Here is a 26,455-nt window from a genome sequence, read left to right on the forward strand (position 1 = left end):
CGTTCTTCCTCTACTCAAATTAGTCTTCGAGACGCAATGGATGCTGTTACGTGTTGATATATGACTGGAAGTCATTTTTGATACAAACACAATGGTTTTTGTATGTTACATACATAGTTTTCTAGGCAATGAATTAAGTGGGATTTATGAGTAATTGAATTTTGTCCCAATATATACAAGAGGTTAGTGAAATATAAATGAGATTTGGACCTATTACGCCAAGTTATGGCAAAATTATAGGTGAGTAATTGATACTTTGTTCCAAAGTCAAAACTTGTCCGAAGTCTGAAAATTGTAAATGATAAAAATACAAAATCAAATATATGTGTGGCGTGTTTACTCTAATGATGATAATAGATCCATTGATACTTGTTTATTCTCAAGTCAAGACTTACCCAAAGCTTGAAAATTGTAGTAAATGATAAAAAAGATCAAAACCAAATAAATGCGTGGCATGCTTACTATGATGATGATAATAGACTGATTGACATTTGTTTTTTTCGAAGTCATGACTTATCCAAAGCCTGTAAAAGACAAGCTTCCCAGGTTCCCAACTTTCAAATGAGAGACAAGGAAGCAGTCTTCCCTTTTGGTTCTATTCAAAGTGAAAAGGAGTCCCCCAACTGCCTGAGATGTTGTAGAGCCCGATCTTCTTTGGGGAGCCCCTGTTAGCTCTGCCTTAATTTTTGTGAAATATGATGTACTTTTAGAGGCAACCAGATTTCGAAGAAAGCCGAACCTTCTCTTTTCTTTTTCCAACAAAGGAAGTGATGAAAGGCTTGACGATGTTGATTGCCTTCAAGTAAAAAGAAATTTTGAAGTGATTGGTATTGCTTTCAAGCATCCATTTCATAAGCCCAAATTCGAGTTAGGCTAGGCACGTGCAAGCCTGTCCGATAAATTAGTTGGACAAAGGAGGAATGTTCTCCATGGTAAAAAGCATGAGGTGAGGAAAACACACACTGAATCAGTACATTCGGAGTCGAGCTGTGTCTCATGTAACAACCAACTTCCTCGTATTGGATACGTCCATCGCAAAGTCCAGAGGCGGTATTGAGGGATGCGATGGACGAACATAACCAGGATCGATTGTGGATAAGTCCCCCCATTCTATCCATGTCTCGGAAAACCAGTGCGGATAGATCAATGAATCACCATTCAATTCATGCTGGAGATTTGGGCTTCATCCGTTGTGAGAACAATTACAACATATTCACATGTAAAAGCACCAGCTTGTATCAATTCCAGTGACCTAACTCCCCACCCATCATCATCCAACCTAAAAACCTTCCAGTCTGGTTTTCAATTTTGTGTACAATTTCATCATTGTTGTCAAATTTAGTATTGGATCGGTCCAACCCGCATATTATTTCCATTTGGGTATGCTCTGCTAATTCTTCTGGGCCTATGAACCCGCCCAAGGTTGGACCTTGTGAAGGCATATAATGGACTTGGATTCAGTGTGGCCCATTTATCCAACTTATCGGCTCAACTATTTTAGCCCAAATAGTCCTATTTGTTTCCTGGTAACCCAACACACTTTATAGTTTATTCTTTTCCTGATAGAAAAAGGGTTTTCTTAAATTCTTTTTGGGAGTAAAATTCCTTTTAATAAATTCACATGAGGGCCATTCATACTAAATAAAATAGTTACCATTCGGGCTTTGAACAACAAATATAGCACTAGCATGATCCTTTCACATGTTGTTTTCACTTGTAGGTCTAGCTTCCTCAAAAAAGATCATTACCTATTTATCTTTCTGTCTCTTCTCTTTTGTCGTTATTTTCTTCATTTCGGTTTTGTATTCTGTGCTGTCTTGCTCTCTCAGGTCATCCACATTGATGCCCTGTTGTTTTTTTTTCTCATGTTAAATGTATATAAGGGCCACACAAATTTAAAGTGGAAAGGCTGCACGCAGCAGCCAAATTAGAAACAAAAATCCCAAGTGCTTTTCATGCCATGAAAGGCCGGATCGAGAGAAATTCCTACCTTTTTGCTTTGCCAGTGCATATGTTGTCTGCTTTTTTATGATTATTATTCCTTAAAAAAATTTAAATAATGTTTTTTGCACTTTTCACGGACTTTTTAGTGTATATATTCCCGAAATCATCGCTTGTCTTCCAGAATTTTTTTCCAAATCGTAAAAAGTAATATTGTGCTTTTCTTTGTGTGTGTGTAATGATTAAGATAACTAGATAAAGTAAGCCTATAAGGAATTCATGAAAGCCACGCATGGAAGATGCACCTTTTGGGTTCTCCTGGGCCAGGAAGGAAGTACCGTGATGGCAGACTGGCTGGGGGGGGGGCGGAATTGGATAACTTCGAATTTTACACCACCTCCAGCTCACTCTGCTTCAATCCATAATTATTCTGACTCGACACAAAAACAAACGTTGGGTGGGTGGGGACTCCACACCTGCACCAACTGCCTGCCCTTTCTCATGTAGGGGGTGACCCAAAAAAAATCGATCCCGGGTCACTTTTAGATCGGACAATAATATATGTTTATGAAATATTTATATGTCATGTCCGAATGTTAATTTAAATAGAATAACTAATAGTAAAACTTTGACTTTTCACAGCTCACTTTGCTTCAATCCATGGTAATTGTGAATGGACGCAAAACCAAATGTTGGGTGGGGACTCATAATTGCACCAACTGTCCCCTCTCATGTAGGGGTGACAGAAAAAATCGATTCCATATCAGTTTTGGATCGGACAACAATATATATTTACGAAATATTTATATATCATGTCTGGATATTAATCAAAATAGAATAATTAATAACGAAACTTTGACTTTTCACAGTTCACTCTGCTTCAATCCATGATTATTGTGATTGGACACAAAACCAAACATCGGGTGGAGACTCCATAATTGCACCAACTGCCCCTTCTCATGTAGGGGTGACAGAAAAAATCGATTCCAGATCAGTTTTGAATCGGACAACAATATATATTTACAAAATATTTATATATCTTGTCTGAATGTTAATCTAGATAGAAGAACAAATAGCGAGACTTTGACTTTTAACAGCTCACTCTGCTTCAATCCATGATTATTATAATTGGATACAAAACCAAACGTTGGGTGGGGCTCCACAATTGCACCAACTACCCCTATCATATCATGTAGGGGTGACAAAAAAATCGATTTCATATCAGTTTTGGATCGGACAACAATATATATTTACGAAATATTTATATGTCATGTCTTAGGGTTTAGGATGTTAATCCAGAGAGAATAACTAATAGCGAAACTTTAACTTTTCATAGCTCATTCTGCTTCAATCTATGATTATCGTGACTAGACATACAATAAAAATAATATTTAAATTTTTTTGTCTTAAAACCTCACCCCGTGGATGTTATGGTAGAAAAATTAATTGCATAGATATATAATATAGGAAAATGATATAGAGCCCAAATTTTGGTAACCCAAAGGATCCCAAATCTAGTTGGCATGTCCATATTAGCATCTTACGTGGATAATTTTGAAATTTTGAAATTTTCACTCAAATATTCACTCTCTCCCCTCCCCTCAAACTCACTCTCTCTCTCTCTCCCCTTTCTCTTCCTCTCACTGTCGATGGCTGGGTCACAACATGGGTCGAGCACCTCCGGTGGCTATTACTATCGATGGATGGTTGGGCTAGGTGCTCCTCAATGCGGGGAGTCCAGTGGTGGTACCCATTTACGAAGGCGGCATAGGAGGCTGCCGAATCTGACGTTCGAAGGTCCAGCTCCATTGTGAATTCTTTTGGCTTTTCCGATCGATCCTACTGCTATATCCGATCGGTGAGGGCTGGATAGTGAGGGCTGGATAGTGCTTTTGGTTATCGTCCGGCCATTTTGTGACCAACACCAACTCCAAACATCGGCGGATGTCGGAGTTGAAGTCGGTCCGTGGTGAAGGCTTGGGGAGAGAATAAACAATTCTTTCTCATCCTATTTTTTGGAATCCATTCTTTCTGTTTATTGGACTTGGCCTGTTGATCTTGTATTGAGTCCATGAAATATTGCAGGCGAGGTCCACCTTTTGGATTCACATATATGGATTTTCATGTGTCGTTATTGCTGTATGACAAATGTCATTGGATTTGTATGGTTCTAGTATGGAACATCTAGCAAATTTGAAGAAAAAAATAGTGGTTTTTCACGTATTCCACTGATTAAAACAATGGTTTTTCACATATTCCACTGATTAAAACAATGGAGTATCGTTCTGAGATTAATTCTTGAACTTAAAATAGTGAGTTTTTAGTCATTCCACTGATTAATACAATGAAATAACATTCTGAGATTGATTCTTGAACTTAAAATAGTGAGTTTTTAGCCATTCCACTTATTAATCACTGGAATAACATTATGAGATTGATTCTTGAACTTAAGATAGTGAGTTTTTAATCATTACACTGATTAACACAATGGAATAACATTTTGAGATTGATTCTTGAACTTAAGATAGTGAGTTTTTAATCATTACACTGATTAACACAATGGAATAACATTTTGAGATTGATTTTTGAACTTAAAATAATGACGTTTTAACCATTCCACTGATTAATACAATGGAATAACGTTTCTGAGATTCATTCTTCAACTAAAAATAGTGGATTTTTAACCATTCCACTTATTAATACAATGGAATAACGTTTTGAGATTGATTCTTGAACTTAAAATAATGACGTTTTAACCATTCCACTGATTAATACAATAGAATAACGTTCTAAGATTCATTATTGAACTTAAAATAGTGGATTTTTAACAATTCCACTGATTAATACAATGGAATAATATTCTGAGATTGATTCTTGAAATTAAAATAGTGAATTTGTAGTCATTTCACTGATCAAAACAATGGAACTACTAATTCCAGTTACATATATGGACATCATTTGTCCAAAGAGGTATATAGTGAAATTAAACAACCAAAACTCACAATTTAATGTAGTAAGATGATAAAATAAGAATGGATTGGAAGTGCAAAACCATTAATGTTACACATTCTGACAGATCAATACATATTTATGAAAAAATCAATGGAATGACATATTAAATCAATGAAATTACTTTCCGGCGACTATTCCGGTCGTATAAGGCAGAAACTTGTAGAGCTCGTTAAGGCAATTTCAAAGGTGGTGCTGGTTTGTGGAGGGATGGCCTACGGTTGCCGGATCGGGCTTCAAAAGCTTCGTTTTTGCCATGGCTTTAAAGCTAGATTCCGGCGAAATAGGTCGATGTTGATGGCAAACGAAAACTGTGGATGAATCATGGCACTCCGGAGGTTCAGTTCAGTGAGTCGATGGCCATGATCGGTGGCCGGATAGTCGACTTTTGTTTTCACCGTGAGGAGAAAGAGAGAGGGAAAGGAGAGAGGGAAGGAGAGAGGGAAAGGAGAGAGAGAGAGAGAGAGAGAGAAAGAGAGAAAAATAGAGAGTGTGGTTGTGAGATAGATACCTAAAAGATAAGAGATAAGAGAGAGTAAAAATTTTGAATTTTAAATTTTTGGCAACTAGATTGCTGACATGGCCTTGCCACATAGAGTTGGGCTATATTGGGTTACCAAAATTTGGGTCAACTATCACTAATGTATAATATATTGGAATATGACTTTCCAAAATTTTATTCTTTGTGGTAATTTGGTCTTCTTACTAAGTATTTTAATAATATTGTTATTATTTTGATTAAAAATAAATTTATATATTATTGGATTTTAATTTTAATCACATGTTAGTATCTTTCTTACTGTTCTTAGAGGAGGTTCTTGTTGATGGGCCTGCATGACAGTTGTTGGATGCTCAATTGCTCATCTAATAACAAAACAAAAACCTTCTTGTGTTTGTTGTTCACACTGCCGCCTCTACTCTACAGTTTCCATTCTCTGGTGTAAGCACTAAGCAAAATTTTCTCGATCTTTCTCGCGCATTATATATTTTCTATAGATACACATTTGTTACTCTTCTTTTGAATTCTTCGATTTGGTTTTCTCTTTCACTGCGGCAAAATCCTGGACTGAGGAATTTAGGTAAATCGGTTCGACGACGTTTCAAAATTGCTTTCAATCGTTCACTTCTCTGCTTCGGTTTACTACTTTTGCATTATTTATCGATTACCAAAAAAATTGTGAAGAATCTGTGTGTCAGTTGATTATTTTTCTCTAGAAACAAACGTGATTTTCTCTTCTTTTCTTAGTTATTGTGACAATGCTGGATTTGTTATGGCTATAGAATAGGGAAATCGTTGTTTTTTTAAAAAAAACTGGGAAGGCATTCTGATGTTTATGATACAGAGCGAGAGAAGAGAGAAAGTGAGAAACTGAGAATGTGGAGGCTTAAAATCGCGGAAGGAAACAGTCCATGGTTGAGAAGCGTTAATGGTCACGTAGGGCGGCAGGTGTGGGAGTTCGACCCGAAGCTCGGGTCGCCTGAAGAGCTCATGGAGATCGAGAAGGCTCGTGAGAACTTCGGGAAGAACCGATTCGATAAGAAGCACAGCTCGGATCTGCTCATGCGGATTCAAGTATGTCCATACATTTCTTCATTACTATCTATTTGTATGTGCTACTGAGTATGTAACTTAGTATTTATGGTCTCTTTGGATTCAACTGCGTTTGTTCCTTGATTTTATACGAATTTTGGGGAGTGAAAACACAGAATTAAAAACAAGTTTGTTGCGATTTATGGATCGCTTGCTCCCCCAGAAAATACATTTAGAAATTTGTTGTGTACGGTAAAAAATAAAGAAGGGAATACCGCTTTAGTTTGGGAGATGCTTTCGAGAAAGGAGGCCTTTTTGGTTTTTTCTTCTTCCACTTTTTGTACTCTGGATTGAGCTGAATGAATAGCTTTTAAGTTTTAGTTCAGTGACTAGTTTTGTTAGTAATTAAATTATTGCAGCCATTTTCAGTGGGCCAAAAAAACCTCTGGGTCGAAATCTTATTTCGAAGAAAGAATGGCTAGGAACAGAGCTGGGACCAATTTTCAGTGGGCCAAAGTTTTTTACAAGTCAACAAACAGCAGCCCATAGTACAATAACCTTGTTAAGATTAATAGTAGATCTAGACTATGATGATAAAATATTTATTAGGATCTTCTCTATTAGTTCTCTCTTCAGATAGTTGAATTGTTGTCGGCTCTGTCTCTAAGCACTCGCATGTATTCATAGTCAACCATATCAGGTTAAACGTGAAATTATATCCTGTTATGCTTTCGAACTTGAGAACAACATTAGAATTGAAAGTTTGAATTTTGTTGACACATTAGACTGTCAAAATATTCCTATTCTTCATTAGAAAGACAAAACTATAATTTTGTTTTTTGAACATAAAAGAAATTTTACTGCAATAGCAACCAAGGAGTTACAAGACAGTTAATAAAATACTGTCAAAGAAATACAAGTGTCATGTAACCTTGATTTTAAATTATTAAGCCAGTTATCAATGAAATAATCAATACAGTATGTTCTACTTGTTTTTAAAGATACTATTATTCCTTTCCTTGCAAACTACCTGGCAAGTTGCCAATGCAACGACCTTAGGGATGGCAAAAAAAACCGACTCTAGCACTATCCATAGGGTACCCGATCCATTTAAAATCCGAAAACCGATCCTATAGGGTTTGGAAACGGTTTTGGTTTTGATTTTCAAACCCGTTATGATTTAGGGTCGGGTTTGGTTTTTGATGTCGGGTTTAGGGTACCCGAACCGTTTAATTAAAAAAGTATATTATAGTAATAACATTATAAATCATTTATATAAAGATATATTACATTCAAACATATTAAATAAAATAATATAATATAATTATATAGATATTACATTCAAATTATAACAACATGATAAGTCATATTATTTTTTAAAAAAATTGAGTTATACATTTATAGAAAAATAAAAATATTAAAAATTAGACGGTAAACGGGTACCCGATGGTAAACGGTTATGGAACGGTTCCGGTTTTGGAAATTTAAATGGTTTTTTAAACGGTTTTGGAACGGTTTTGGTATTGAGTAACTTAAATGGAAACGGTTTTGGTATTCACTAATTGGAAGGGTACCCGACCCGTTGCCATCCCTAAACGACCTTCATGAAGTCCCTTTTTGATTGGTCAACTAAATTATACCTTTTATCATGCATCGTAATTATATGCCTTCAAAAGACATGTTATCATGTATATAGGCATATAGCCAATCTTATTATGGGTGCTAAAACATGTGTTTATCAAATGAAAACTCTAAGTGAGGATTATATAGGTCGCAGATCATGTTATATATTCCGAATTGAACATATGTTTACCAAAATACAGGTATAACAAGGTTATTAAGAATATGTAACAGAATCTGGCTTTCTATCTGAATTTATTAGTTTGGAAAGGAGATTCCTGGTTCTGGTGGCACTATTTTACCTCAAGTGAAAGTAGAAGATAAAGATGCTGTCACAGAGGATATAGTTGCAAACACATTGAGAAGGGCTATGAGCTACCATTCAACTCTCCAGGCCCATGATGGACATTGGCCAGGAGATTATGGAGGTCCGATGTTTCTTATGCCTGGCTTGGTAAGTGCTAAATTGCCATTTCGCATTAGACTTCTTTGAAAAGGTGTGGTTTGTTTAAGTACATAGGAAGCTGGTTGTTGAAAACTTGAAATCCACTTTTTTGCTATCTTATTTTGGGAGTCTTCATATTGTTTTGCTCATACAATGGACCAGGTAATTACCCTGTCTATCACTGGGGCCTTAAATGCAATCTTGTCAGAAGAACATAAACGAGAGATGTGTCGTTATCTGTACAATCATCAGGTAAGGGAGCCATGAACTGTTTTAGCATTATTTAAATTTTAAAGCGCAAACCTTTTTTCTCCTCATATGTTTCTTTGTTCACAATTCCCATTGATTGTTAAGGGCTTTCTTTCTTTGCTGTTTTGTGATGCCAAAAGCTGTCTAAACATAAGATTTATGCTTGCAGAACAAAGATGGCGGGTGGGGTTTGCACATTGAGGGACCAAGCACGATGTTTGGCTCAGTCTTGAGTTATATTACTTTACGGTTACTTGGCGAAGGAGCTAATGGTGGAGAAGGGGCAATGGAGAGTGGGCGGAACTGGATACTAAACCACGGTGGTGCTACTGCAATAACATCATGGGGAAAAATGTGGCTTTCAGTTCAGAACTAAATCTTTGTTTTGTGGATTTGCCGATTTGGGTAATTGGTTTTGCCTCTGGTATTGGGGTTTTCATAACCACATTTGCTGGATGGTACAGGTACTTGGAGTATATGAGTGGTCTGGCAATAATCCTCTGCCTCCTGAGATATGGCTTCTTCCTTACATGCTTCCAGTGCATCCAGGTTCTTACCCATTATGATTTGTTTTCTATGCATTTCTCACTCAAAGCACACGTATACATAACAAAATATTTTCTGATCTTGGAGACTGCAATTATCAGACAGCTCCAAAGACCTGCTGATATATGCAGCGTCATAATCCAATCTTACTGCTGACAATTCAACTGATTTTTCTCAACATTCAGTCATTCACAACGTGGTATTAGATCTAGGATTTGTGATGATAGGTTAAGATTGCATAAAAAATTAGGTTCTGTAATTTAACGCTTGGCTTGAGTAGAAAAACCTGATTTGTACACATTTAGAGTTGAGAATGGTTAGAAGGTTAAGTTGTTGAAACTCTCAACAGGAAGGATGAAAACAGTGGGAGGAATAATCCAAGAAACTGTTTGCAAACTCACTTCCTTTAATGATATAATCAAATTAAAGTAGGCATACCTTTTATGGTAAAGATCTTAGAGAAGAAAAGCAACTTCCTTGGTTGACAACATACCACTATTTTCAGTTTTTGGTAGGACAAAAATAGTGCTGACAATTTTTCCTTGATTACGAGTTTAACTCCAGATGATTTTGCCAAACGACTAGTGGTTTTTGTGGGTGACATTGATGACCTAAAAGATAAAACTTTGTAGCTTTGCTTAAAAGTTCTGCAGTATGTGGATAAGTATGTATGCTTTCAAAGACTTTTTGCTTGATATCTTCCGCCATACTCTCCTTTATAGGCGTTCCTTTAACTTGGGTCAAAACATGAAAAATTGAGGGAAGAGTAGAGGACACAGCTTTTTCTCATGAATATGAAGTATTTATTATTTTATATACTAGTATGCTTGAACATACCATAAGAATATTTGCTATTCGTCCAAGGATGGTTCAGCTAAAAAGTGTTCTGGCCTAACATAGACTTCATGTGTTTGATGTGGCAATCTATCTAATTTCTGGAGTTATTCATGACTTTTGTTCTGGACGTTTTTCGTGGTAATGAGCAAAGCATTTCTAATTCTTTGCCAAGTAGAATGAGTGATTTTCTGCTGCTCACAGGACGGATGTGGTGTCACTGCAGAATGGTTTATCTGCCGATGTCTTATTTGTATGGAAAGAGGTTTGTTGGTCCTATCACATCAACAGTTCTATCCTTGAGGAAGGAGCTTTATACTGTCCCTTATCATGAGATAGATTGGAATCATGCGCGCAACCTCTGTGCTAAGGTTGGTGATTTTGAATCTTGGTCATATGAATGAGATTATTAGGATCTGTTTATGATATTCTCCATATGTTTCTCTCTATGACATACATCGACCTAGGCCTTGAAGATCAATGATCTATCACTGCTCAATTAAAAGACTTTCAAATCAAAGATAAGGACCCTACACATAAATTTTTTTAAAAAAGGAGAGGGGCTTGATTTACTTGAAATCATTCTAGTCAATATTGAGTAGGCACGGACACAAAAAGTGCAGGAATTGCAAATGCTAATTCTCAAGAATCTGTCAATCTGACACTAACATGGCAGGAGACATGCATACAAAAAGTGCTGGGATCATAAATGTTAATTCACAAGAATATGCCACAAACATGGTAAAACACATAGATGTAGAATTTTTATAAGTCCATTTCAAAACCTTTATTTATCTCACTTGAAAGTCAATTTTGATCTAATTTTAATTTTATGTTTATGAACCAACAGTATTCTATATCAACATGTTCTTCGAATTCCAAAGCCAGCATTATATTTATTTACACAGGTTGAAATAGCATAAACAGTTTCTTCCTTCACGTGCTGAGTTAACACAAGAACTCAATGCGTTATGCAGGAAGATTTGTACTACCCACACCCCCTGGTTCAGGATATGTTGTGGGTTTCTCTTCACAAGCTTGTGGAGCCTATTCTGCTGCGTTGGCCTGGAAAGAAATTAAGGGAGAAGGCTCTTCGTTCTGCAATGGAGCACATCCATTATGAAGATGAGAATACTCGTTACATTTGCATTGGACCAGTTAACAAGGTATTGCTTATAACATTTTGGAGAATATCCTATTTTGCTAGTTGAATTTCTTTCTGTAGAGCAGGAAGGCATAGAGCCTTGATATCGCTTAAAACTGCTACCGAGGATATTGTTCTTTAAATTCATACTAATGGCCTATGTTATTAGCAAAGAAATTATCTTTTCGAGTCATAAATAGTTTGGCCATCTTGAATTTTAGTCATTTCAATTCTTTGATGCCTTCTCAGCATCCGGCGGTCCTGGATTAATTTATTGTTCATTGGCTCTGTGCTATTAGTATCCTTTTAGTTATCTGATAGTGTTGAGTTGATTAGATACAGTACATTTCACACTCATTTTCCTGCTGCTTTCTTGTGATAGTTTGATGTTGGCTAGCAAAGTTCATGTTCTTTTCCCTCTGTTTTTTGCTTGTTTTGCAATCCGCAGGTGTTGAATATGCTTTGCTGTTGGGTGGAAGATCCAAACTCTGAAGCTTTCAAGTTGCATCTTCCAAGAGTCTATGATTATTTGTGGATTGCTGAAGACGGTATGAAAATGCAGGTGAGCAACCCATCTTCCATTCATTTGGGGTGGGCCGGTGGCTGTCTTTTTCCTCTAGTTATGTGCATATTTCCATTATAGCATATATTGGAATTCTGAAGACTAGTGATTGTATACAACCAGTGGTTTCTGCCTTTCTGGTGAATGTTATACTATGGAGTTGCTTCGATTCAACTTTACCGTTACATATGACTTGTATTAATGCTACGAATTTTTGAAAGATTCTGTAAAAATTTGTTGTTTCTAAGCTGTGGTGTCAGGCAGAGAGTTGTATTGTCTGATGAAAGTCAATATATTAAATACAGTAAACATAGTCAATTTGTCGCAGGGTTACAATGGAAGTCAACTATGGGACACTGTTTTTGCTGTGCAAGCTATGATTGCAACCAATCTTTCTGATGAATATGCTCCAACCCTAAGAAAAGCGCATATGTACATAAAGAATTCACAAGTAAGGCTTTTTACATCGTCAGGAATTATTTCTTGAGAAGCACTTTATAGTAAAAATTTCGTCCTTGTTGATGATATCTCTTTTTCTTTCCGAAGGTTCTAGAAGATTGTCCAGGTGATCTTAGTTATTGGTATCGCCATATTTCAAAGGGTGCTTGGCCTTTCTCCACTGCAGATCATGGATGGCCTATCTCGGACTGCACAGCAGAGGGACTGAAGGTAATTATTGATAAAATTTAAGTCCTCATTTTACTTCTTATAACTTATATATCCTTCTCTTTCAGGCAGTTTTATTACTATCAAAATTGCCATCAGAGATTGTTGGCGAACCCTTAGATGCAAAGCGATTATATGATGCAGTAAACGTCATTCTCTCATTGCAGGTAACTTGGGGTCTGGCACTCCATCCAGTTACACTTGTTTGCTACTTTATTATATCTGCAATAACTGCTCTGAGAATAAGTTATGTTTCCAAGCTTTTTAAGTGCTACACGCTGGATAACTGCAAACTTTGTTGTGGTTAATTTGTTAAGTTTTTGTCCTGATATTTCTTCTTTTTTCTTCATGGACCAAAATCATTACATAAATCCTCAAATTAACTAAGTACTTGTTATCATTTGGAGAAGGATAATGTAACAATAGCTTATTTGAAATAAAATTAAGTATTTGCAATTTCACGAGCGTATTAGCTATGGGGATCCTTAACATTGGTGGATTATGGGTTGGAACAGGAAGGGATAATTATCCCCATTTCCCATCTTTATCATGGGAGCCACTTCATTTTTCGAGGCATGGCAGAGATAAAAGTTTGTTTCTCAAGAAACACGGTGGCATCTATATCAGAAGAGGATCAGTTTTTAATTAAAAAACTCCAAGAGAGTTCCAGTTTAACCAATTTGTAAGTTTCAGTAAGTCAAACCCATTACACATTTGAGCTCCATGCCCAATTATTTCTCAAAAATGATAAGTATCCTAACTTTTGTGTCCCAAAGCCATCCCAACATGATGTGGCATGCAATGAGGGGATTTGTATGGGTCCCCTTGCATTTAAAAGCAAACCATTCATTGTATGCCACATCAAGTTGGGATGACTTTGGGACACCAAAAGTTGGGAGACCTAGCAGAACCGATCATTTCAAGGGAGTATTCTTTTGTCAAACACAATCCACACATAAACTTCATAAGATTGTCAATTGCTTTCTTGCATTGTTGTTCTCATCAAAGGGTTATTTTTCTATGGGTTAAGGTAAAAAGCTACCAATCAGTTTCACATGACTTAATTTCATAGTGCTCACATTTTTTATTATTTCAACCTTTAAAATCTGCAAATATGACACATCATATTTATCCTTTCGGGGAAAACAAAGAGAGAGAGAGAAAAGAGAGATGCTTCACTTTTTTGTATAATATCAAATTATCAATAAAAAAGAAAAAGAAAATTGGTAGTCCTCACCAAGAGGTTTTTGGATGCTTATTATGTAAAGATCAGTATGATATACATCAGAATAGTATACAATCTTATTAACCCTAATTACCCTCCTAATATTTAATGCTTGGTGTCAACCTGTAGAGAGTCTTTTTTGTAAGCTGTCTCGTTTATGTTGCTTGGTTGGGCTTCAAGTGGAGAAATACAATAGGTTGCTGACCACAGTAAAGATTTTTTTTACGCTGTTCGCTTGTTTTTGGTGATTGGTGTAAGGTGCTACCAAGCTTAAATGTATTCCATCTCTAAAATCCTAGAAGAAATGTAGTCCTGGAAAACTTTAACTGTGAAAAATGGAGTCATTTTAATGGGACAGTGAGCTGGGGTTAAGGTATTGTTAAGTTGATTTGGTGAATGGTGCTATATCTTACTCCTTCCGTATGATTTTCTAAATTCTACCAGTAAATGTAATTCAGTAAACTGCCTACTCTATCATTTGTGATTATCCCATCAATTTTTAGTTTTGCTCTATCTATTCCCGTTATATGTAGGATCTGGATATTTCTCCCATTAAGTATTGGTATGCAACATTGTTTTTTATTGCTAAAGAAATTCTTACTCTGATATATGCTAAACCTTCAAATAATGGCTGTGATGGATGGATGAACTACTGGGCTAATGACAATATCTTGCCCTGAGCAGTCCTACTTTTATAAGATGGTGTGATGGATGATTCCTAGACTGTTAGGGAAATCCAGTAGGTAACGGAGCAGAGTAGTGAGTTCAAATTGTCCTCTTATCTTTCTAGTGGTGATAATAGTTGAGATCCTCCTGCAGTATGGTCTTGGAGAAAATTAACTATAGAAAAAAGATACACGTTTCTCTTGGCTGAAATCATGACCTAAGCAATAGTGAAAACAAAACAGAAGTAAATCACAGAAGAAAATAAGCTGATTGTATGTTGTTCAGAAGTATGCCTACACCAGCAGGATAGAAACCCTTCTCCACTTCACTGCAATCCAGCCTCTTGGCTTTTACTGCAACATTGAAGGGGTAATTTTGTTTTTAATGTAAGTCGGATATATCAATCATTTATATGTCAATTGCTTCCTATCCTGGATAGCTCAAGTTTAGTGGTTTGTTGTAAGGAGTTAATGACTGATGCTATTGTTAACTTTGAATAGATTTATATCATAGAATCTTCTTCTTCTTTTTTTCCAAGTTTTGAGGGAAAACTTGTTTTGGTCCTTAAATGAGTTAAATTTTTAACGAAAACCACTTAAATTACCAAAGTAAAATTGTTAGATAAGTCTTACATAGATCCGGGATAGAGACTATCATGATGATGATGATGAAGAGCGCATACATCATGCTATTGTATGATCTAGGAAACCAACTGATTAACCTCCACTAATAGAGCAATCATCATAAATCTCTCAAATTTGCTTCTGATTTGGGTTCAGTTCTCTTGATAATATTGGCTATTGAATCGTCTAGAATTACTGTCTTTGCCTATGAGCTAGATATAGACATAGCTAGCAATTTTTTCACCTAGTAACATGAATGAGAAAGATTGGTCTCCAACAAGAGTTTGTGTGAGCATGCATGTTCTGGCATAGTAGTGACATATCCTATGTTCAGCGAGATGGAGAGATGAGAGATGAATCATAACACAAATTAGAATGTTCAGAGACAGAAACTAAATAAAGCAGACTTTATCTTGTGCATGGTGCATTCTCAGTTCTCACGCATTTTTCCCAACACTGATTCATTGTTGTGTTACCTAATCAAATCATGCTTATATCTGTTGTCTATACAATAATAATATTTCTCTGTGGTGGCGATGTTCACGGGCAATTCTCTTTGATTCATTGAGGGGTTTTATTCTATTGCTGCAGAATATGGATGGTGGATTTGCAACATATGAGCTGACAAGATCTTACAGTTGGTTAGAGGTTGGCTATTTAATAGTATCCTTACAGTTGTCTAGGTATATCTGTTGTTTATTCTATTCCTGCAGAGTGCAGAATGTGGATGGTGGGTTTAGGGAACAGGGATCTTACACTTGTTCATTGTTTTTATGATGTTCGTCCTTTTCTTATAATACTTTTGGTATTATTTCTCTCTCATTTATTTAGCATGTCAAACAATTCAGACTGGGCCTCAAAGCATAACATCTGATGTTTTTATGACTAAATGAAAAGATTGTGGTTGAAACAATTACTGTCATTCACTTTAAATCTGTGAAACTTGAATGAGGTTGCATACATGGCTGATAACCCTAAAAAAGTGTACTTGTTTGCATTGATGGTAGGTTTACTGAGACAATGTGACACATGCATCTATTTGCAAAATCTGGAAACAAAATGGTGCTCGATTATGAATTTGTTTAGTTATATTCCTGTTAGCAGAACATCAGTCTTTAACTCCTAAATCATGAAAACATAATTATGTTATTTTCTTTTTTCGTGTCAGTTGATCAACCCTGCTGAAACTTTTGGTGACATAGTCATCGATTATCCGTAAGATATCTTCACCCTGACAGAAGAGCTACTTTTGTCTATTTTAATAGATTCCTCAAATATTAAATTTAATGCTTCTGTAGTTATGTGGAATGTACATCTGCTGCGATTCAAGCTTTGACATCATTTAGAAATTCATACCCGGAGCATCGACAAGGAGAAATTGAACACTGTATAAAACAGGCAACAATGTTCATTGAAAAGATACAAACTGCTGATGGCTCATGGTTTGTCCTGCTCTCTGCAAACTAAATTTGTAGAGGACAAATACTGTATTTTAGTCCATATATTCACCCCAGTTACTTTCTGGAACCTATGTTATTAGTTTCTGAGACTTGCTTACTTCTTAGTTTATAACCCTTTTACTTTCTAAAATTCATGTAGTTCATGAGCTTCGTAAAATATTATGGTTTACAGTCAGATTACTCCTTGATATTGCTATAGGTATGGCTCATGGGGTGTCTGCTTCACCTATGGTTTATGGTTTGGGATTAAAGGGTTGGTGGCTGCTGGAAAGAACTTCAGTAATTGCCCTAGCATCCGTAAAGCTTGTAATTTTCTGTTGTCCAAACAGCGTGCTTCTGGGGGGTGGGGAGAGAGTTATCTTTCATGCCAAAACAAGGTTAGACTGATTTTATGTAATTTAATGGTTTTCTTGCTGGAGGCCCTTGAATGCAGTCTATTTGTCAAGATGCATCTATTATGATTGCTTGTCTAAGTTACTGACTGGTGCATCCTTTATTTTTGACTTACAACCCCGGGCAAGGGTTGTTTCCTTAAGCTCCTGGCTAATAGAATATATCTCTGCCTCGATAGTTGATGAACTGTTCCCACTTTACTAGACCTGAAGTTAAGTGGGTTTTTTTATTGCCTATCTACCGGAAGGGGGCTTCTTCCATGTTTATTGGTTGACTCCCACATTTTTTTTAATTAATGTTGCCACTAATTTTATCTCACAGTGATGCTTAATTTCAACTTTTTGGATGGGGAATTGATTTATCCACCTTTTGTGGTTGATGTCTTTCATCAAGATGACAAAAAATAGATTTTTCAGAGAATCCAGCTGCATACCCCTACTACTTAACTTTTTCCTTTTTTTTTTTTTTTTAATTTTGTTTTTCTGCTAACGTAAGCAAGAGGCTTGATGCATTTCTCCCCTAGACTGTATTTTATATCAGTGTCCTTTGGGTGAGAATGCTTAATTAGTGTTGAGTTTGATGCTTCTCTTTTATTGAACCCACTGAGCAATTTTAAAATGCTCTATTTACAGGTTTATTCGAATCTTGAAGGCAAAAGATCTCATGTGGTAAATACTGGATGGGCTATGCTTGCTCTTATTGATGCTGGGCAGGTAGATAACAAGTTTTGGTGCTTTACTTTTTCAATGTAAAAATGTATATGAAATAAGTTATATAATTTGTTTGGCATTTATGAGAAGAATCACTTGATAAAGACAGTTTAATTAATTCTACTATTTCATTGTATTCACAAACTTGCGTTTTATTTTGCACAATTTCTTTTCACTTCCTGGAGCAGGCGGAGAGAGACCCAACTCCATTGCACCATGCAGCTAGATTTTTGATCAATTCCCAACTGGAGAATGGAGATTTCCCTCAGGAGGTAACTCTACACCATTTCCTGAGATGGCATATTACTTGTTTGCATTACTAACTGGCCTTCCTCGCTCTTAAGTATGAACGGAGAGCCTTTTCCTTTTAATATCTCATGTGCATAATTTAATAGTTGTCAATTTGTCCTGAGGATGTAAATAAATTGAGTTTTGGTGTATGGAGAGCAAATGGCGTAAACACATTTGGGATTTTCTCTGTATGAATGTTGATGGAGAAAATACTTTTGGCATGTGTTTTTTTTCCTCATGTTCAACAACAAAATCAGCTTTGGAGAATATATCGATATTGCTAGTGGATGTATTTAGATTTTTTTCTTAATTTTTAAAAAAAATTTATTGCTTGTTTTTTGCTGGATGCTTTTGTTCCAGCTTTTGTGGATTCAAAGATTATTTGAAAATGTTTCTGATCAATGAACATGTTTATTACGGAGATTTGTCTTTTACATTCTACCATATTATTGCTGCCGGTGGCTGCCTTAGAAGTACTGGAAATGAACGACGTAATTTCAGTCACGTCTTTTTGGTGCTACGATGTTAACTTTTCTTTTTTGCAAATCTATTTGCTGCAGGAAATCATGGGAGTGTTCAATAAGAATTGCATGATCACTTATGCAGCTTATAGAAACATTTTCCCTATCTGGGCGTTGGGAGAATACGGATGCCGGGTGTTGAAGGCCTTGTAAAAACATGTTTCTTCAACCAAGTATGTTGATTTCATTCTTTTTATTTGTGTTTTCCTCTTAATCTTATTTGTCAGTCTTTCTTGTTTTGTGCCCTAATTTTTGTCATATCAGCTCCATGGCTTCAAACAGCGAGTTTGAGCCCTCAAGCCTCAAGGGATGTCAAAATGTTGCATAAAGCTTGGTAGGGTATCTCTGTTGGTATCAATTCTGGATTACTAGAAACAGGCATATATGCAGCAAGGATTTACCCAAAATATCATTTACTGATCCCCAAGTTTTGAAAATAATATATTTGGATTTTAGTTAATCTTGAACTTAATTAGAAAACTGCTGTACAAGAGCTTCCTGGATCATTTTCTGATCCCTCGTTTATTGTTTTTTATTTCTGTTATTTTATTTCAAGTAATAAAGAAATTGTTTAAGAATTACATTATAAAGAATTACATTATATTAAGTTCAGAAAGATTCAACAACTTTATAAGCGTTACCGTTTTCTCCTCGTTTATTGTTTTCTATTTATCTTATTTGATTTCAAGTAATAATTAAATTATTTAAGAATTACATTATTAATGCTTATATGAAAAAAATTATAGACATATTCGCTTCCTGAATCTTAATATATTACTCTGCTAGTGCTAAGACTATTTCAGTTCTCTCCAATATATATATATATATATTGTCCGCATATACATTCAATATAGGCAACCCTCGTCGACCAAATAATGTTGTCTTAATAACATATTGTTGCATACATTCGATTGACTCTTTCATGGTATTAATCCATGCATGACCTTGAACAGAATTTTGTTTAGCACCTTTTGATGTAACTTAATTTCACCAATAATCAGTTCTAGAGTATAAAAAACACTCATGCAATGAGAGTGAAATGGCTCAAATGTGAACATATATATACATAAAATTAATGAGAATACATTTGATAGACTTTATTTAGCCCAGACAAGTGCATACAAAGGACAGGCTTTTCTTTTTAAGGTTTTGGGATTGTGCATGGGAGAGACATAACAGAGGACATGGAGAAATGAGAACCAAATGAAGCTCAGTTAATTTTAATTTATTGAGTATCAAAGATTGTACAAAGTAAGCTCATTGTAGGATTAATAATAAAAAATATAAAAAAAAAATTCAAACTCCACTAAGAAAGGAAGAAGAAATAGTTATTGCAGACTATTTCCATTGCAAAATCCAGCTTCCATCCTTTCTGGGGAAAAAAGAAAATGTTTACCTTCTGCTAGATTCTGATTTCATATCAGGATCAAAATCGACAGGCGGACTATAGAGGTCAAGCTCAGATGGAGGCTCACTCTTGCTCCTCTCATTTGTTGGCTTCGCCTTTCTCCTCCTCTCTTCGGAACCATGAGAAGAATCCTTTGGATCTTCTGGCTTCACCTCTCTCCTCCTTTCTTTGGAACCATTAGAAGAATGCTTCGGATTTTCTGGCTTCGCCTCTCTCCTCCTCTCTTCGGAACCATGAGAAGAATACTTCGGATCTTCATAAAGGGTCACTGCTCCTCCACTCTGAAGTACTGCATCTTCCTCGTTTGTCTGCAAAGTCTCGAGTAATTCAACCACCTGGCTCATAAGGGGCCTGCCTTTCGGGTTTTGGCTAAGGCATTGGTATGCCAAATTCGCCACCTTCATTGCAGTTCTGGGAGAGTACTGCCCTTCCATTCTAGGGTCTAAGATTCTAAGGACTTTCTTATTATGGTTCAGAAGTGGACGTGCCCACTCGACCAGGTTGTGCTCTCTGCTAGGTCTGCTCTTGTCCAATGCCCTTCTTCCGAGGAGCATCTCAAGTAACACCACCCCAAAACCATAAACATCACTTCGAGCTGTTAAGTGCCCTGAATCAGATCGTAAAATATGCATTAGATGTCTACCTAGAAGTGATAAGATGCAATACCAGAATAATAGCAGATGGGTCTTTGACATTAAATAATAATGTTACTCTACTTCCTCACGGAGGAGTAATATTCCATTCATTTAAGACACTCCGATATTTATACAAAAGAAAGAACAGCTACGAATCTCCATGTCGAAGCCATTGTTCCTTCTCTCGACTGTAAATAAATTTACTATTTCTGTATCTCAGAAGACATGGGATCTTACAATGCAATTACTTTATGGCACCTACCTGTCATAACATATTCAGGAGCAGCATATCCATATGTGCCCATCACTCGTGTTGACACATGGGTCTGGTCTCCCATAGGCCCATCCTTTGCAAGCCCGAAATCTGAAAGCTTGGCGTTAAAGTCCTGCAAGCCAGTGAAAAAGAAATTTTATGAGGAGAAACAGGTAATTTTCATGAATGGGAAAATTGTCAACTTCATACACTCAATTGAAATGAAAAAAGAAACAAAATCAACCATGGACAACAAACCTCATCGAGCAAGATGTTCGACGTCTTGAAATCACGATAGATGATAGGCCTCTCTGAGCCATGAAGGCAAGCAAGCCCTTTCGCTGTATCCAGAGCAATCTTCATTCTCTTTGACCAAGTTAAAGTACAACCCACTCCTGGCAGCAACGAACGACTAGGGTGAGTATAATGAATAATCCATTTGAGTAACAACTTAGCACAATGCAAAACTTCATTTATTATTTTATTTGCTATGATCTGGGCCATTCAGACATCACACTATTATCTACTTGATTGTGAAGAGCAACAATGCTATGAGATTGAATCATCTATTTGGTTTCGCTCGTTGTGTAGTCTAAATCTACTTACCATTTATGGCAAATAAGTTACTGATAACTAAAACTTGCACAAGTTTTGTAACCTTAAGTGACCCTATCACACTCTGACCAGTAAAATTCAAACTACACAGAAAAATGATTGAGGACGTCATTTCCAACTATTAACGCTCTAAAGAAGCATCAAGGACAATGTAACCACAAGAATCCCTAACGCGGGAACTAAAGAGGTCTCGAAAGAGCAAATTTAAAGATCTACACAAAATAGATCCATGGCCTATCCACAAGCTTATAGATCCTACTCTAGTTAGGATTGAGTCTTACTTTTATATATCCTTAACTTAGTTAATTATCGGGTTAGTTTTGATAAGTAATCTTTAGGTTCTAGAGGTAAGGGTATTGTAAGAATTTCCAGGTATGCTGGAATATCAAAATTTATATTAATAAATATTTGATATTTCTAGAAGTCTTTTGTTGGTTATTTTCCTAAGTCAAATCATAGTTATAATTGGAATCTTATTAGTTTACCTTTTTACGAATTTTAGCATTGTTTGAAGGAAATTTAATACATAGGATTACTAAAGAGTGTATATATATCTGTGTGCGTGGATGCAATCTCTCAAGAATGATGAATGCATAATATTGAAATTACTTTCAAGCATGTGACTTGCTTTCCGATTGTGTGATGAAATCCTCCTTCAGTGTGATGCCAAGGAACACTAGGTGTGATGCTTCGGTTATCTATCTTTCTTTTCTTCGTTCTCTTTGATTTTTCTACAATTTCAGATCTGATTCTACCATTTTCAAGCCCTAATTTCAAGTTTTTTCAAGCCCTAATCATCCAACTCTTGATTGAACCCTAATTGCTTAAAATCCCTCACAAGAGCCCTTTAAAAGGAGGTTAATGAAAGCTGTCCTACATCAATCCCAGAAAGTTAAACCACCTGGAAGTTTAATAATATAACTAGTTATGAGTACATGACCAAGAAAGTGTTGATCAGTCAACAATAGGCACTGCAATTTAACAGCTGATCCAGGTAAAAATAAAAGTGAATGATGAATGAGACAGCAAAGGGCCAAAACTACCAGAACTTTGATTCTCTAGTCAAAAGAAATTGATGTCAGATTTCAATATTTTTTTACTCTGAAATGATTTCTTCCATAAAAGAAAACAATTTCCTTCTGATTAATGAAAAAAAAATGTATCCTCAAATTGCATAATAACATGAAGCTTTATTTACCAAAGCACTTAATGCAAAGGTGATGTGTAAGCATTTGATGTTATTTGCAAAGAAGTGAAGAACACCGAACAAGTCATATATATCAGGCACTTACTGCGGAAAAGGTGTTTTTCTAAGTTTCCACCAGCCATGTACTCATAGACCAACAGCCTGTGGTCATCATCACAGCAGTACCCAATGAGCTTCACAAGATTAGGGTGACTAAGCTGCCCTAAATAGTTGACCTCTGCCTGCAAAACAAACAAGAAGCATAAATAAGAGGAAATTAATCTCCTCTTCAAATGAAAGTCCATCAAAGAAAAAAGTGCCTACTTTTGGCAAATGGCAAAAAGCTGATGCTAAATTATGATATAAGGGCCAAACTTCACTTGTTGATAACAATTTACCGTTCTAATTGGTTAGATGATTCAATGCTTTGCTATCAAATATATGCATGAGCATTGAGCAATGAATAACATAAAAGAAGATCAATGATATGTGGTTTATCATATCAAACTAAATTGATTTTCTTAGCAGCCGTGGGTTGAGAGGATAAATTGCATAACTTCATACAAGGAAGAGCCAAAATTAGTGTAAGGGCTCAAATGTATTGAGAGAACTTTATACAAAACAATGGCTCTCAGGTAAAAGCAGGATTCACAAATCCATAAACTGTGTCTTTATTTCATGATCGCTTTATACACAAAACTATGAAAAAGAAAAATAAATAATCAGTTTATGACCAGCCAAAAAGAAACAGAAGCGCACACATCTTGGTAACAAATTGGTAGTAGGTACCAGTAACCAAAATCCATGGGTTTAAGTTGTGTTTATCATCTTACTTTCTGGATGTTCCCAAAAAGTTGAGAACAAAAAATATAACAGCAGTTAAAGAACAGAAACAAAATCCTCCACATTTCGAAAGTAAACCAAAACCAAATAAGATGGGTCCATGAGTCCATCAACTCATTAACTCTTAGGCTACAAAAATCGAAGCTAATGAGACAGAAATCGGTTTCAACACCTTTAAAGTTTGAACTAACATCACAATTCTATGCAGAAATCTATGTAGACAGGCTTTATGCTCGCACTTCTGCAAAAGTAAGACTACCATAAACTATCATTCAAACAAAGATGTAGCTACCTATATACCAAAATGCAGAGGACCTAGTTGTTTTCTTTCATCTGGTTTAAAACTTCCTCGCTATTTGCAGTAAGGAATTAGAAGCTTCATTGAACAGCATAATGGAGTCATTAGAAGCAGAAAAACAAATCTGCGTACCTTTCTCATGCATCACTAGAGCAGCAATCATGTATTTCTAATTCATTTTTGATGGATTTTTCTATTATTATTTTCATTAAAATAAGAAAGCATCCAATAACCAACTCAAATTCTTGAATACTTGATAAGGAAACATTTCAAGCAATGTTTCTTCCACTTATCAAGAAAAAAACACTTAAAAAGAAAAGAATGGATTTAGTGATATTATGATTTAAAAAAGCACGAGGAATGTACCAGCCATTCTCGGTCACCTTGGAATCCATCGGGATCAAGCACCTTGATTGCAACCTTTGTCGTCTTGTAGCCAGGCCTCACACTCTCATCAATGGCACCCCTATAAACAACTCCAAACCCACCCTCACCAAGAATATAGTCTGGCCGAAAACGCTTTGTGGCTAATGTCATCTCTTCATATGTAAAGTTATCGACATTACTATACCCAGGATTTTGGCGGAGATCTGTGACATTCTTGGGAACCAATGGAGTTCTGACTGGACTTTGGTTCTGAAAGGACTCCGGTTTACTTGTTTTACCCAGAGTTTGGGGAGATTCCTGTCCTGCTTCACCAGAAATTTTCACAAGAAATATTGTTAAGCTAATGCTGTTTTATACTTCTTTATAACAGAGAAAGCTCAATAATGGAAATGAAAGGCCATGGAAACTCTACTCACTTTACAAACTAATGCAAACTCTATACAAAATTACAAATCAAAATAAGATTTGCCAGATTTTAAATTAACCGGGATTCGTTCAATTTCAATTAGGCCAGACACAGGGCACAAGGCTCTAACTATAGAAAGCACTAGGGAGCTATAAATTCATCAAGTCTTACCTTGTTCACAGAGAGACTGATTTCATGGTTTAAAATTTAAGCCTAAGTTAGAATAGAACAATTTTACGCTGCACCGAGGTTCCCTCTATATTCAATTTCTCTAAGACCAGATTTTAATATTTCTTAAAAGTTCCATATGCATGAATGTGCATATCTGGATTAATCATGGCATTTACAGCAGTTCATCCCCAAAGTCAATCAGCAACCTTGCATCCAAACGATTTCTCATATAATACTTGCTTTTTCGATAAATGATTTCCCATATAATACACAACTCAATGAGATACAAAATTGCTGATATTGTGAGATTTCCTGCCAGGAAAACTACACAAATCCAATACAACGAACACAACCCAAAACAAATTTTCCCCATTTTAAAGAAAATACAAGAAAGTAGGTACCTGAACTCGTCATGAATGATAATCGTTGCTTCCCTTGTTGTCGTTGCTTTTGTTGCTTCTGATGTAGTTTTTGTTGTAGATGTTCTTGTTCGTCAATACTAAAACAAATCCCCATGAATCCAAACCTAGCAATGCAACTTTTGACCATCCGAGTTCATCTTCAGAACATCGAATACCACAATGCAGGCCCAACGGAGTCCACCGCCGGGCTGGATCCGATCTGGGTCTGCCACGGAAAACCTTCAAATGGGTCGCCGGGGATTGTACTGACTCGAAGGAAAAAAAAGATTAAAATCCCATGAAACCCCAAAAAAGGAAATACAAAAGAAAGAAGACCCGAAATTTTTTCCTGGATCAAATAATTGATTAATTGTAAGAAAAAGACAGAGAGGATCAAATATAAGGATCTGTGAAGAGAGAGAGGGGCTCTTGGGAGGTTGGTTTCGTAATTTGCGATTCACGTAGGAATAATAGCCGCCAAAAAGGAAACCAATCCCATTGCCAGGTCGTCGGTTTTTTCTCTTCAATAACCACCATTAATATTTTCTTTTTTTATTACTCTCAATTTACTCTTTTTTTATTTGCTTTTCGTGTGCTATAACATTTTAGATTTAGATGGATCCACTATATATTTCATAAAATGTCAATGTATTGACATATATTTAATTTCACATCACTCGGTGTAGTACGTTATAATTCGGTGTTGTCCCGTTGTTGTCGGTGTTTGTAATTTCATAATGTTATTCGACGTTTGTAAATTCTTAGGCCGCCACTTTTGTGACGTTAGATTTAAGGTTTGCTATCATAAAATGAAATGTTTGGGTTTCAATTATTTTCCAAAAAAAAATCACATCACTTATTTTCTTAGGTAATTAAATCTTGATGGGTAAATCTAATTTCGCAATGTCATTCATTTTCCAACTTATTCTCTTCAATATTGTCACTCAAAATCTCATTTATATAATAAACTAAATGATTTATTGCATTTGCACAATCTATGATATGTTTCTTTCATGACTAATTCTAATGCATTCGCAATAGTAACATCTTGATCTGTAAAAGATCGCTCTAGACTTTTTACCCCAATGAACCTTTAGAAAACTCGTAAAAAAAAAAAAACCCATAGAAATCAGTCTATACTTCGATGGTAGTGCAGTTCCAAAAAATTATGGTCTCTTATGGTAACTAAATCTAATAAAAACACCTAACAACCTCAATTGCATTCAATCGAGTCTACATGCCCATAAGGCTATCGGTTCAACAAAGGTTTATGTGAGCCTCATAGGTGAGCCCATAGGCCAATGACCCATGTGATCTCCTCAACAAAGGTCCACGCGAGCCTCATAGTCTAGGGATGGAAGTTCGGTGGTTTGGTTTTAGTCAAACCGAATATTTTCGGTTTCATATTTAAATAAA

At 36.0% G+C, this 26,455-nt stretch overlaps 2 protein-coding genes across 4 annotated transcripts; one reads left to right on the top strand and one right to left on the bottom strand.

The window, feature by feature from the left end:
- The first annotated feature begins 5,784 nt into the window (after positions 1 to 5,784).
- Positions 5,785 to 19,017, top strand: LOC120004801 (cycloartenol synthase 2). Of its 3 annotated transcripts, none has more exons than XM_038854106.1 (20): positions 5,785 to 5,890; positions 6,294 to 6,523; positions 8,364 to 8,555; positions 8,709 to 8,798; positions 8,965 to 9,159; positions 9,260 to 9,344; positions 10,380 to 10,546; positions 11,153 to 11,341; positions 11,768 to 11,881; positions 12,210 to 12,332; positions 12,428 to 12,550; positions 12,616 to 12,714; positions 15,653 to 15,709; positions 16,230 to 16,276; positions 16,360 to 16,503; positions 16,721 to 16,898; positions 17,547 to 17,627; positions 17,813 to 17,896; positions 18,476 to 18,609; positions 18,701 to 19,005. In XM_038854106.1, the coding sequence occupies exons 2-19, from the start codon at positions 6,326 to 6,328 to the stop codon at positions 18,587 to 18,589; spliced, it is 2,280 nt and encodes a 759-aa protein (XP_038710034.1). In that variant the 5' UTR covers positions 5,785 to 5,890; positions 6,294 to 6,325; the 3' UTR covers positions 18,590 to 18,609; positions 18,701 to 19,005. The 3 variants fall into 3 exon arrangements, with proteins under 3 accessions (XP_038710034.1, XP_038710036.1, XP_038710035.1); XM_038854108.1 differs by having other exon boundaries at positions 5,819 to 6,029; positions 18,701 to 19,017; XM_038854107.1 differs by having other exon boundaries at positions 5,819 to 6,523; positions 18,701 to 19,017.
- Positions 19,018 to 19,629: 612 nt separating this feature from the next.
- On the bottom strand, positions 19,630 to 25,370 carry LOC120006436 (probable serine/threonine-protein kinase PBL17). Its single transcript, XM_038856474.1, has 6 exons — positions 25,040 to 25,370; positions 24,041 to 24,363; positions 22,640 to 22,775; positions 20,991 to 21,127; positions 20,742 to 20,865; positions 19,630 to 20,451 (listed from the first exon to the last, which is right to left on the bottom strand). The coding sequence occupies exons 1-6, from the start codon at positions 25,185 to 25,187 to the stop codon at positions 19,829 to 19,831; spliced, it is 1,491 nt and encodes a 496-aa protein (XP_038712402.1). The 5' UTR covers positions 25,188 to 25,370; the 3' UTR covers positions 19,630 to 19,828.
- Positions 25,371 to 26,455: the final 1,085 nt, after the last annotated feature.

This window comes from Tripterygium wilfordii, chromosome 9, assembly GCF_013401445.1.
Source record: "Tripterygium wilfordii isolate XIE 37 chromosome 9, ASM1340144v1, whole genome shotgun sequence".
Classification (NCBI taxonomy): Eukaryota; Viridiplantae; Streptophyta; class Magnoliopsida; order Celastrales; family Celastraceae; genus Tripterygium; species Tripterygium wilfordii.

What these genes read in the sequence shown, in the direction of transcription:
- LOC120004801 (XM_038854106.1), top strand. Translation starts at nt 6,326, where the DNA reads ATGTGGAGGCTTAAAATCGCGGAAGGAAACAGTCCATGGTTGAGAAGC. An exon ending in CATGCTTCCAGTGCATCCAG is followed by an intron (nt 9,345 to 10,379) that starts GTTCTTACCCAT and finishes TGCTGCTCACAG; the next exon opens with GACGGATGTGGTGTCACTGC. An exon ending in ACGTCATTCTCTCATTGCAG is followed by an intron (nt 12,715 to 15,652) that starts GTAACTTGGGGT and finishes CTATTGCTGCAG; the next exon opens with AATATGGATGGTGGATTTGC.
- LOC120006436 (XM_038856474.1), bottom strand. Translation starts at nt 25,187, where the DNA reads ATGGTCAAAAGTTGCATTGCTAGGTTTGGATTCATGGGGATTTGTTTT. An exon ending in ATCATTCATGACGAGTTCAG is followed by an intron (nt 24,364 to 25,039) that starts GTACCTACTTTC and finishes CTGGTGAAGCAG; the next exon opens with GACAGGAATCTCCCCAAACT. An exon ending in CGAACATCTTGCTCGATGAG is followed by an intron (nt 20,866 to 20,990) that starts GTTTGTTGTCCA and finishes ACTGGCTTGCAG; the next exon opens with GACTTTAACGCCAAGCTTTC.